Source organism: Struthio camelus, chromosome Z, assembly GCF_040807025.1.
Source record: "Struthio camelus isolate bStrCam1 chromosome Z, bStrCam1.hap1, whole genome shotgun sequence".
NCBI classification, from domain to species: Eukaryota; Metazoa; Chordata; class Aves; order Struthioniformes; family Struthionidae; genus Struthio; species Struthio camelus.
Window position 1 is genome coordinate 5,351,633 of NC_090982.1, and position 13,323 is coordinate 5,364,955.

The following is a 13,323-nucleotide window of genomic DNA, read 5'->3' on the forward strand; positions in this document are numbered from 1 at the left end:
CCAGACCTTACTATATCACACAAGCGTGAACTCTGATGTTAAGAGTTTGTGGGAAATTTATCACATGTCAAATAAGTGCTTTAGCTGGAGTTTGACTTAGAGCAAATTAAGGATACGCATGACAGATTTTTCTTTTTGTTTGGGTTCTGTGATTAGATTTATATTGCCCAATTCAAGCTTATTGGTAGTTTAAGTTACAGCAGAAAAGGTCAGATGGGTCAGTAAAGCAAAATTTTGTGGAAAATTCTGTGGAAGGAAGTTATACTAAAGTGCCCAACTGATAGCCTGGCACATGTGCCCAGGTATTAAGTCATATATACAAAAAAGAAGCATTTGGATTCACGTGTACTGATGCGTAAGCCAGTTTTCAGTTACCAGCCATGATTCCCAGACACAGACCTGGATTCCCCTATAGTAAGTGTTGGAAAAACACACAAAACCCACATCTTCTGCATAATTCTAGGTTTCAGTCCTGTTATTACCTTTTTCTTCTCTTCTCCTGCTGCTTTCAGAGCAGGCAAATTATTATAGATTTCCAAGTCCTTTTTAGTTTGTTCAATTTTGTCTTTAAGAGAAGCCAGTTCATCAACCATCTTGCCTTCCAAGAGTTCCATCTTCTGCAGATCCATCTGCAGTCTTTGACTCTCTAGATCACAAGATACACAAACTCTAAATATCAATACTTTTTATGTTACAATATGTTACCCAATGTACAAGGGATTATCTGCACAAAAGCAATATAAACAGCTTCTGCATCTCGTTTTAACTTTGACATCTGTGGGAATGTTAATGTGAATGAAGTGAACCTCTTCATCTCCTTCACAGCCTCCCCATCTGTTAGACACCTGTATTACAAGTACTGTATTATACTCTGTAAGTGAAGAATAATGCAAACATGCGGTAATTTCATACACCACAGTGTGACACTCCTATTGTCGGGATTGTTTATACTGTCAGTCAATTTCAAGTTTTAAAGCAGCAGCAATCCTTTACAAAATGCTGATTGAAATAATGCAGACTAGGAATAAATTTATTTTTGTTAGATTTTTAATGTCATGTTTATTTTTATTTCTTTACTCAGTTACTTTTTATGGTAAGTCTTGGTTTTATGAGAGTAAATTTATAGAGAATTTTTCTTTAAATATTGACTATGTAAAAGAAAAAACAAGGAAAAAAAAAACTGTGGATGGTTTTCCAAACTCTAGGTCTCATTTTTTTATTTTCTTCATGATCCTGAATGTTTAAACACATGGCTAAATAGCCTTATGTTTCAGTGCTGTATATAAGTGAGAACAATTAATCAAATAACACATTTCCAGCGCATGATTTGGTTCCTGAGGTTTCTTTCTACACTTTAAAGTAACAAGTAGGCTATTGGAAATGATGAGATCACACAAAGGAACTTCTCTCAGGGCACAGACTGTACATGATACTCACACACTCAGTCCCCCGAGTTAATCATGGCAGTAGAGACCTTTGAGGCAGAAGGGAGTGGATATGTGTGTGTGGGTGCACGCGCGAGAGAGAGACAGAGAGACAGACAGAGACACAGAGACAGAGAGAAATTCACCTTTCCAGAAAATGTGGATATGGTTTATTATTTGGGAAAATCCTACCTGATCATGACCCTATCATAACAACATTTTGGTACCTATTTGGTACTTATTTCTCTTGTGTATTTATGCTACATACTCATTTTTGAGAATGAAATATTGGTATTTACTAACATTTTTGACTTATTATAGAGTGTTTTAGTGGTGTCTTTAGGAATCTCAAAAAAAAAAAAAAAGCAAAAAGCAAATGTTTTTTGTACAATATGTACTTATTCTGAGGAACGAATTTCCATTAAGGTTAAGACTTAAAGGGTCTGCATGTGTAAAGAGCATTTACATAGACACTACAAATTTCCATATCTGTAAAAGGAAGCATTTAAAAATATAAGGTTTGGAACTGTATTACTTTTCTGTGATTCAATATTTAGGCTGCCTTTGTTCATAAATGGCTTAAGACGACACTTTTCTTGTTATCTGAGTATTTTCTAACCACCCATAATTTCACTCTGAAGTGGCTGAAATTTGTCAATGCCAGATCCTAGAACAGGACTGAACAGACCTGGGCTCTACTTCTTTTGTTCCTAGAGCACCGCCATTTGAAGAGAATGATCAAGAACCTTGATAAATTAGGTCTTTAGCAATAAAAGCAATGAATAATAAAATTCTAAAATTAAAAAGAAAAATCAGAGGGAAATGGCTGCAAAAACAACTTTCAATTTTCTTAAAGATTTACACCTTATCACAGTGTTTTTGCTTTTAATATTATTGTTATTCTAACATTAATATTATTGTTATTTTAAAATAATATGTAAGCCAAAAGGAATAGATTCTCTGAACAGAACAGATTCTTTGACTCTTCTATCCACATACTGATAAAAACTGTAGCGAGACAGAAATGAGCTATACAGTCACGCTTTCTAGAGAAAAGGGAAGAAACTGGAGAGGGTGAATTTTACCTTCACCCCTTCAGCAATAGCTTCATTGAAAAAGAAATGAATAAACAAATAAATTCAAAACTTCTCTAGGGGAAGAGACAGGAAGAGGATGCAGCCCAGTTCCTTCTGATATGCCACGAGGTTGCAGCATCTAGCAGGCAGTGTATACTCAGTAGCAAACTCTGAGACAAAACTGCTGTGACCCAGGGAAATGTTTTTGGGAAATTATGCCATCAGCACTTCTGTTTACTCTTCATAGTTTCCTTTTCTTTTTTGCTGTTTTTCTTTAAAGGACTCCACTTTTTATACATTATTACAGCAAGAAAATACGGAAATCCAGATTTTAATCACAATAAAAGAATCCTGAAGATGACTGTGCTATAATTCAAGAGTTAGGAAGTGCTTCAACTGTGGAAACTGAATATTTGCTGTATTTTTAAAAAAATCTAAAGTTGTTTACTACAGTACCTGTGACTCCTAGCTTTAGGAATTTTACTTACGAATCACTTAAATTATCTGCGGAAAATTATATAGCTTAAGTTCTTCCTCTCCCCTTGCCAAGAAAGAGCTACATCTTTCAATAATGTCTCTATACTGCAATGTGCTTCCAGTATATTCTTCTACTGTAAAATAGTAAGGACTGATGCTCATACCGAAGAACAAAAAAATCACATTTGAACTTGTAATGCAAGACCTAGCTTTTTATACTAATTTACAACTGCAAAATGCACATTTGCAAACAAGTAAGTGCACAACTTACTGTGCACAACTGCACAACAGAACAATTAATTTCAGTAGCATTTTGTGCGTAACAACTGCTTATTTGCACATAACTATTTTAAAGTCACACCATAGGCTTCTATTTTGAAAATTACTACCAAGTACAGCACATAACAGTATTCTAACAAGAAGATTTATGGTCCTTCGTTCCTCCCCCTTCCTTTCAGTCAAATAAACAAGGAAAAGCTTGCTGAACCAATAATGATACTGGCAAAGGTTTAGAATTATGCGAACAATTGCATTATAAACAGTGCAACTGAAAAACTAAATAGATACCTGTTACGGAATGAAAGAAAAATATTGTCTGCTTTTTAGAATTACAGGCAAGAAACTGCAAACTCTTAGACTTAAAAATTAAGTGTTTGAGCATTCGCAAAACGAATTTAACATGGATATTTGCTTTGCAGAATCAAGACTGAGAATTTAATCCTTAGGACTATTCACATTGTAGTTGTCAGCTACTGTCACACGGCACGCACCCTTTTAGAAAAGCACAAACTGTAAATGATACTAAGAACTACACTTACAAATATATATACGGTTACTTAACTATACAGCTGTTTATTATTATTCTGTTTATTAAACGTTATTTTAAAACTGTGAATAACTTTTACTTTGAAGTGAATACTAATAAAATCAAACTTCTAGCTCAGTGAACATTACACGTCTGTGTTAAAATATACTTATATAACATATCTGTGCAAGTAACCTAATCATTTACTCATAATAGTAAGGGAAATATACTTATCAGGAATATACATAATTTGTTATTCATAATAGTTTCAAATGGTCAACTTGTCACTCTATTTTAATGTTCGGAGATCACCGACATTATATTTTCTTATAACAACTCGGGTAATCTAAGATTTTTAAAGGAATTAATTTGAAAATTCATTGCTCATCTCACCTGTACTCAGATTCTTAGCAGTGCTCTGTGATTTCTGCATTTCAGTTGATTTGAAAGAGAGGTCTTCCTGCATAATCTTCAGTTCTTGATTGGTAACAGATGAAATTTGTTTCATTCGATTCACATTCTGTATGTTACCAATAACAATAATGAAACGTTTTGTATTTTTGAAAACTATGAATGCTAACCGATAAGCAAGAAAGAAACTCTCCTACTACATTATCTATTATTTGGCTCTTCTACTACAAAGATTGAAAATACTGTCAATAGTCTGAAATGATTTAAATTTAATTTGATAAAAGATATACTGACATGCTAGTGAAGACAAACAAATTAAGATAAGGACAAACTCTGTCGCCATACCCATCTCATTTAAAGCAAGTGTCACCTGGAGTGCTGTGTCCAATTCTAGGCTCCTCAGTAGAGGAAAGACATGGACATATTGGAGCAAGTCCAGCAAAGGGCCACAGAGATGATTAAGGGACTGGAGCGTGCGTCATATGAGGAGAGGCTGAGAGAGCTGAGACTGTTCAACTTGGAAAAGAGCAAGCTCTGAGAAGACTGTACAGACGTTTATAAATGTGTGATAGGAGGGTATCAAGAGGATGGGGTCAGAATCTTCTTGGTGGTGCCCAGTGACAGGATGAGTGGCAGTGGGCACAAACTGAAACACGGGAAATTCCATCTAAATATGGAAAAAACACTTCTTTGCTGTGAAAGTGATCAAACACTTCTCAGATAGACTGTGGAGCCTCTACCCTTGGGGATATTCCAAAACTGCCTGGACACAGTCTTGCGTAACCTGCTGTACCTGACCCTGCTTGTGCAGGGAGGACTAGATAATCTCCACAGGTGCCATCCAACCTCAACTAATCTGTGTGATTCTGTGTCATTATGTAAGATACATCTTATAGTACGTCATACTAAAATAGTGCAGGAGACCCTTAAAATGATTATTCAGTCAAAACATTGCGCTGTTGAAACATTTTTATGCTAAAAAAAAATAAATTAAGAGGAACTAAAAATGTTACAAGGGAAAATATTTTGTAAGGGCAAAAAACGGCAAAGACTGCAAATGCAAATAAAATTTAAAGTATTTATGTTAAATATTACACCGGAGCATACTCCAGGCATAATTTTAATAGATCAGGAGGATAAGTGGAATACTATCAGTTACCTAATAGAGGTTACAGAATACCCATTAAATGAGATTTTGTATAAGCAAAATATTGCAAAAACAATAGTTTCATTTGCAGTACCCTGAATTGTTTTAGCATGACTGTAATGCTGTTCATTACCGCAATGACAATGAGTTACAGTAATGATACAGGCATTTCCTTTATTGTTGTCATCTAATTTTCAAAATCCTGAGAAATAACGAGAAATTAAATAAATCCTTTTTTTCCTTACAACTGTAAGTGGTATCTCTTTAATCTTGTTAAAGTTTATTATGTAAATACATACTAGATAATACGTAAACACCATCTTCCTGCTTATCGCTTCAGTTCCCTGTTCTGTGGTTCTAAATTCCTAATTGACCACAGCAGGAAGGAAATGCACTTACCCTACTTGAGTGCTCCAAGAGTGCAATAATATTGGCTTCTGTTTGGGCCTTTCTTTCCAGTTCCTGGGTCTTCACCTCTTCAAAAGTCTCAAGAAAATCTAGAGATCCACAAACAAGATAAAGGAGGCTGCTGTTTATACGGGCACAGCACAAGCCCTGGTGGTTCTTACCTAAAACTGTATTAAATTGGTAACTTATACAATTTCATACAGACTGCCAGATGAATAGTTTATTTAAAAGACTGGTGGCAGAGACCTTGAAACTTGTCAAATTATGGGTTGGAATGACAGACACGAAAAATTTTCCAGAGATATATATTTGACTGATTAATGAAATGAGGTGGGCACCCTCTTGGATATTGTTTAGTTGAGGAGTTGCCGTTCAATGGGAAAGCAAAGAGCTTCATCACCGTCATCATCATTTCTAATACTCCTTCTGAATGCTTGTCCCAGCAGCTGCTGGTCTTCATTCTTCTGAAAACTACCAAACTGGGCTACTAAATAAAGGAAACATAACTTCACTACCTCTAATAGCTTGGACTAAATCACCGCTTGGGTTCCGAGATTGATAATCACCTTGTATCACCTCTTTCTTACCATACAATTTCCCTTTGCTTCTTTTCTCTCATCACTTTACTTTTACATTCATTCTAGTATGTGTCCCACAAGGCAGCATGTACTGGTGTTATGCACTCTGCATTTGTCTCCTAAGCATCCTGAACTGAATTTCTGGTGATACATATACTGAAGAAGATGCTGGACACATCACAAATGTTAGAGGTCCATGAAGATTCCACCCATGGCTATAAATTACCATCATCTCTCACCTGCTGGGTCTCCTCCTGGAATATGGCTCATATACACAGAAGCACACTCTCTCTTCCATCATCCAATAGGTTAATAAAAATATTTACTAACCTAAATACTCCACATAGACTGCAACACTCCATTCAACACATCCTTTTATTTTGACAGTGTATCCTTTATAATTATTGATTTTTCCATGAAATGCTTAATAACGGACCATGTTTCCCTCGCTTGCTTCTAACAACTTCACGTGAGACGGCAGCAGAAGATATACTCATGTCAGCATACATGTCATCTGCTGCTTCTCCTTATTCTATATTATTTTTCTGTCACAGAAGGAAATTAGCTGCTTGTTCTTGACAAATCAATGGTAGCTTTCCTCATCTTCACGTTTCTATAAGGTTTATAATTTTTTTGTTTGAATACTTCTTCCAGAATCTTTCTGGAAATTCATACTAAGCTATAGTATGGTCTATAGATTGGTCTATAATTCTCTGGTTCTTCTTTTCCCATTTTCAAGATCCTTGCATATTCTCCCAAATCCCTCAGGGATAACCTCAAACAGCACTGGAACTGCATCAGTGCTCTCTGATGAAGTTTAGGAAATCAGGTAATTTGAAAATACAACGTCTCTAAGTACTGTCATTCATCCTTTGTTACTCCCAGCTAAGGCTTTATTTTTGCTACTGTGTTAGCCACTAAATTACAGTCAATATTTTTAGTGAACACTCACAAAAAGGTGTTATATATTTGGGCGCTCTTGGCACTATTTATTGATCATTTTCTCCTTTTGCTGAGTGTTGTAAGCTTCCTATTACAGTGCACTAGCAATAAGATATTTTTTAAAAACAGTTCTGTTTTTGTCCTGTGTTAGCTGCTGCTGAGACCTCTACAAAAACCTTTTCATAGGGAAGGGAGCTTTAGTAGCACTCATCTTTAATAAGTAAATATCAGCAACTTTAATTTTAAAGCATTATGCGGTCTCTATGCTTGTTCATTTTAAAGCTTTGCTTTTACTAGACCTGATTAGCTGGTTCTATTTATCTTTTATTTAAATTGATTACAAAATTAATTTCAGCATTGCTTTCATAAAATGCAACTGTTTTCCTAAAAAGCTTAATGTTTAATGCAAAGCCATGAAAGGTGCTCCAAACACCTGTAAATACCCTGTAAGTCTTAAAATACCAATTACCTGTTATTGTTCTGATATAGCTCTAAATCAGATCACAGAAACCCCACACTATGATCAATAGATCAGCTCTTTTCACCTCTAAATTAACTGAGATTTAACTATCCAAGTGGAATTCTTAGTGGAATTAGGCTTAATTAACGTATATTAGACAACTTACTGTCCATGCTTTCTTCTCTCTTCTTCAGTTCCTTGTATTTCCAATTTTCCTCTCCTGCAAGAAGTGTAACATCAAGCTGACTTGATATTGACTTAGTCCTAGATTCCTGACAAAATGTCAGTTTAAATCTACAAATTCTGCACGCCTACAAACTACAGGATGCACTCCATGTCATTTACCATAGTCATTTCAATTAACTGTAAGTCACACTTTTATATAAAAAAGGTAATTATCTTAACAAATCAGCTTCAATGTAATTTTAGAACTTTAAGAGGTCAGGATTTTTGACAAATAAGTGGAGGATAAATACTGTTGTAATAGCGTTCACAAACAGGGCATCATTGGATTTTACTGTTTGGACAAAGAAAGCTGGCAGAATTTTTCTGAAGTCAAGTGATTACAGCCATATAGGAAGAGTGCATTCACGTATTTGGGCACCATGGTTAGTTAAAACTTTCTGCAGTTCTGTTCAACACGTGGACCATTTCAACAGCACTATTTCATAGTTTAATGGACTTTATAAGGATATGCAGCTAGTAAGCAATAATGTGACATTCACACAGAAATAAGCTGGAAAACTGAACAAGCACTGGAATAAAAAAATAGAAGGCAAAGAAAGCTTTCTGCACTTATGCTGAAGAGCAGATCTCCAGAACATTCTTTACAGTGGTATTAGGAGTAATGAATACCATACAGCATACAATTCAGTCCATCTTTAAATGCAGTAATCTTAAGTTGTGAACATCTCTTTTTTAATTGTTCGCGTCTTGGTCATTGATTAAATTTCACATGCTTTTAACTTTAAGGAATACAAAGAAAAAGAATAAAGTGTGTATAAAAGAGTAAGCATATTCTCTCCATGTCTCTTTATTTCTACATCCTCCTGCTTTCCTTTTTATCTAGTACATACAAACAATAAGAATGTCAAGGGGCCTGAGGGGACTGTCATTTTGCTCCAGCTTCCTTGCAGCTGTGGTTCTGTTCCTTGCTCCCTTTCATTTTGTAAGGCAGGTCTTCAATACTTACAACTCAAAAATCTGTTCTGCTCTTAAAAAGTCTAATTATAGTGAGTTGTGAAAGAGGGAGCTACATGCTCTGGCAGGTGTTTAAGGAAATAGCTATTTAAATTAAAGACTGCAACCTTTAAAATGTCTTTATAGAGCAGTGCTCTTTGAAATTATTTTACCAATATTTTAACCGTTCATGTAATTTTTAAAGCGTTAAGTCTATTTCACCGTAAGTGCATTTCCATTTTGACTAATCATTTAAAAGTATCTTCTAATACATGAATCACATACAATAACTTGGTGAGTTATTTACTTCTTCAGATTTTTGTAAGTGAAAACTAAAAAAAATTGTTTCTATTTATGATCTGTTTATTTTTGATATTTCTGTTCCTACTACTGAAGTATTCATATTGAAATATTCAAAAAATTGATTAGTTGTAATTTTTGTCCAATTTAACTACAAAATTTTTGAGGCTGAAATGTTGTGAATGCTTTGTGATATGTAGTTTAAATACTGAGCCAGAAGTAAGTTGATAGTAGAGGAGGGAGGATAGCTGTAATCTTGAGGACTCCCTGAGATACTGAGTTAAAGCAGAAGTATGAATGGCCCTCTCATATATTTTTTGTTCATTCACGAATGAGGGAGTGTTGGGAGCTTAGCTTTCAGTGCCAAAAGCTAATCTTTACAGATACCTCCTTTATTCCTTGTATATTATATCAACTGTTTGTCAGAAAGTAATTGAAAAATTCAATGGGAATTTGGGAATTTGGTATACATTATTTCTCCTATGTTTCAATCAGCGTGAAAAATCAGTGCTTGTTTTCATAATTCTCCAGGATAGCACTACTTCACTTCTGCCCTTAGGACAGGTCCCACTAAAAATCTCACTTAAGCAGCTCTTTAACAGAGAGACATATCTGATATATGAACTGTGTACAACAGTCTTCAGAAATTGAGAATCACAGGACAATTATTATATACAATACAGAGTTAGGAAGAGGTATTGGTTCGCAAAGGAGAAATGACAATAGCTCATCAGAAGTCCTGTTGTTCCACTGTGGGACAGACAATCTAGCGAGGTCAAACTCTGTAGCCCTGGCTAACTTGCTTCCTCCCAGACTGGACTTCAGCTTGGTCACAGATTCACACAGGACAGGCCCAATTGCTGATTGTATTATTTAATTGAGCATAAGACCTGCTTTCACCTCAGAAATACGGGTTGGCCATCCTTTCTTGTTAAGAACCATGTCAATTCAAAAGACTCACAAAGAAGAGGACAGAGGACCAGAAGTGTTCCTCAGCATAAAAGAAATATTATTTCTGCTACTGATTTGAGAAAGGTCTTTATACATGATTCTGTTATTCTTTATATTGCTACAGAAAGCACTCAGGTACACAATCAAGTTAGGCATGTTAATTAGATTCCACAAATATGTTAAGTGTTGTAGGCACTGCATTCACTCTGCATAAACACGGATAAAAGAAAATTCAGATCGCTATAACTAATGGTTCGTATGAACACTTCAACAGCAGTTCAGTCAAACACAGAAAGATGTTCTCACGCTCCAACATATTGCAACTTTTGTAGGCATAAAAAAAGGCATTTGATTATGCTCTATTTCTTTTATTGCAAAAGTAAAAGGCCAGAGGGAACCTGTTTATGAGCTAGATCTATTTGCAGTTCATAATAGATGTGCCCTAAAAACTATTTCTCCTACACCACAGTGACAAACAAACTCCGGTTCAATGCAGACTTCTAGGTAAGTTTATGGGGTGGCTTTTTCTGCATATCCCGACTGTTCCTCACTTGTTGACAGAAAGTACGTGCTGTTCCTCTGCATGTACTTCAAACACTCCTTTTCAATAGAGATCTTTTTCTAAAATGGTGACAGCAGCACAGATGTAAGGAAGATGTAAGTAACAAATGCCTGCGTATCTAAACCTAAGTTTAAACTACAAAAGGCAACTCATTTCTTACCTTCTGCATTTCTCCAAAGATACAAAAAAAATGTTGCACACCAAATGAAAAAGAAAAATAAAAGTAAAATAGTAGAGTTGGAAATTATATTATCTGGAAACAAGAGAGCTAGCAAAACAGCTTTAATAAATTATTTGCAAAAAAATAATGACATATCTGAAGAAACACGGAATAGATTGTAATTTAAGCAACAAGAAGAGAAATAAAAAGATCAAGCATTTGTTTAAGGTCAATTTCAAAAATATTTGTCCACTTTGAAGAAATTCACAGTTATATTTTACGCTGTGTCTCACATGAAAGGAAAAGGTAGAAAGCAAAAGGTCACAAACACATTAGTATATTGGTGCTATAAAATTTAAGTAATTTGTTACAGAGTTTTCCAGAATATATGCATATTTATATAACTCTTGTCTAAAGAGAATTTCTTATCTCTAGAAGGTTTCTCTTGGGATTGACTTTCATTTTAAACAGAGTCTTCCACAACTGTTGAGGGCTAATACTTAATCTAATCTATTTTCTCCAAAGTAGTAATTTCCACTACTAGAACAAATCCAATCCTAACCTAGTCTAACATACTACAGCAGATATTTGCTGGAGAAAAGTTTCCAAGCTCATTCCATTTCTAGGCTGCTCCCAAAACTCCTGGCAAAGATTAACACAAGAAATTTCAAAGAAAGATGATAAAAGAATTGAATTTTGTCTTCTTTAATTATTATTATCAGTAAACATTCCCAATTCCACATTCACTGATAATATTTCAGATCATATAAAGGATAAAATAAATAAAAGCTTTTTTAAAAGCTGAGTTGGTTCTACAATTCTGCAGTAAGAAGGACTTTTATTTCTCAAAGAGTTCTGAAAATAAAACTGGGACAGAAAACTAGATAGCTGTAGTATTTGTACATTATTTTTCTTAATTAGTACAAATCCGATGAAACTCAAATCTGAGTATGGGTACTTGCAGTTCTCACATCCAAAGAGAGAGTGTTTTTTTCCTATCTGTTTTATGTCATCTGCTAGAAAGCTACTGATATTACCTTGATGATCCTCCAGATCCATATCAAGGCGTTGAATGACTTTTCTGAAATGGTTTGTCTTTTCTTTTACTTCTGTCAGCCTAATAAAAGAAAATGAAAACTGAAGTTAAAAAGAGTTGTAAAATATTTATATTTTTCGAGAGCAACGAAGAGAAGGTTCAGAATAAAAATAGCAAGCCTAATTTTACCAATAATAAAATATTAGGAAGATTACTGTTATTAACTGTTATATGTAAAGTACCAGTCACTTTAGTTCCTATACGTACTAAATATAACTACTGCTGCTCTTTTACTAAAAAACATTTCCTTTATGAATCATCAGTATTTGCTCTTATCTTACTCAATTGGTCCCTCTTCTGGTTCTTACACAGCTTTGCAGAAGTACAATATAATCAGCAAACTATTAACAAGAAACTGTTTTTCAGTAAAATTACCCATATAGTCACTAAAACTAGTTAAGAAATTTCCCAGTGGAACACTATGTTGCATAATCAATCAAATGAGAAATGAAATTACCTGAAAAAAATTTTTTGGTAAACTCTAAAATACAATTATCTGTTATTGTTTCTTATCAAGAATCCTTTTAAGCAACCTATTAGCCAATCAAAAGATGTCAATGCAGTTAAAAATAATCAAATGATCACAGTTGGAGATATTGTTTAAAAGAGTGCAAAATTTTTTTCTAGAAGATTTCAGAAATTATCTGTTTTTTTCTGTAAAGATGGAAAAATCAGAAGATTTAAAATCATATAAACATTGTATTACTCTATCCCCCTTGTAATATAGCACTGTTCATTATGACATTAACCAGAGCTTCTGGCAATTGTCAGAAAGATGTGGTACCCATGAATCAGGAAGGAATACTCAGCTGCTCTTTATAATTGAATTTTTAGTAAGTAACTTCATTAGATTGTGACAAAATAGAACAACTAAACACTCCAAAATGTGAGTGCAGTGTAAGGTAAGTTCACATTTATGGATGTCGCAGACGAACAGCTCTTACGCGTGAATGTGTTTTTCTACCTTAAGGAAGTTTATGTCAATACTATTAACAATTTATCTTCTTAGGGCATGTTCCTAAGAATAGGAGGTCTCCTATTATGCAGATCTCAACAATCCATCCGAACAATTATTCATTTCTAGTGGTCTTTTAAAACAAACAGCGGAGTTGAAGGAACACTACTGTTTTTAATTTTTGGTTTGGGGTACATAAGACAGAAGGCCTTGTTTTCCAAAGTTAGAAAAACACTTAAAATGCACTTTAATCTGTGAAAAAATAATTTTCTCAAAACACAGTAAAATCAATTTTTCTTGACTTGTCTGGCCTTGTAACCCTCATAACAATGAAGTGTGCTCCAGTGGTTTACCAATGTATTTTGCCTTACTGCCATAATAAACCAGAAATT

The 13,323-nt window shown here is 34.5% G+C and overlaps 1 protein-coding gene across 3 annotated transcripts in view; it reads right to left on the reverse strand.

Annotated features, from left to right (window-relative positions):
* The window catches only part of IFT74 (intraflagellar transport 74), a 40,423-nt gene that overhangs the window by 6,105 nt on the left and 20,995 nt on the right, over window positions 1–13,323 (reverse strand). For all 3 annotated transcript variants that reach the window (XM_068929062.1, XM_068929063.1, XM_068929064.1), the window contains exons 13-17: window positions 11,918–11,997; window positions 7,895–7,948; window positions 5,740–5,837; window positions 4,176–4,302; window positions 483–646 (exon numbers count right to left, since the gene is read on the reverse strand). In XM_068929062.1, coding sequence (XP_068785163.1) covers window positions 483–646; window positions 4,176–4,302; window positions 5,740–5,837; window positions 7,895–7,948; window positions 11,918–11,997 — 523 coding nt within the window. The remainder of the gene's footprint in view (window positions 1–482; window positions 647–4,175; window positions 4,303–5,739; window positions 5,838–7,894; window positions 7,949–11,917; window positions 11,998–13,323) is intronic.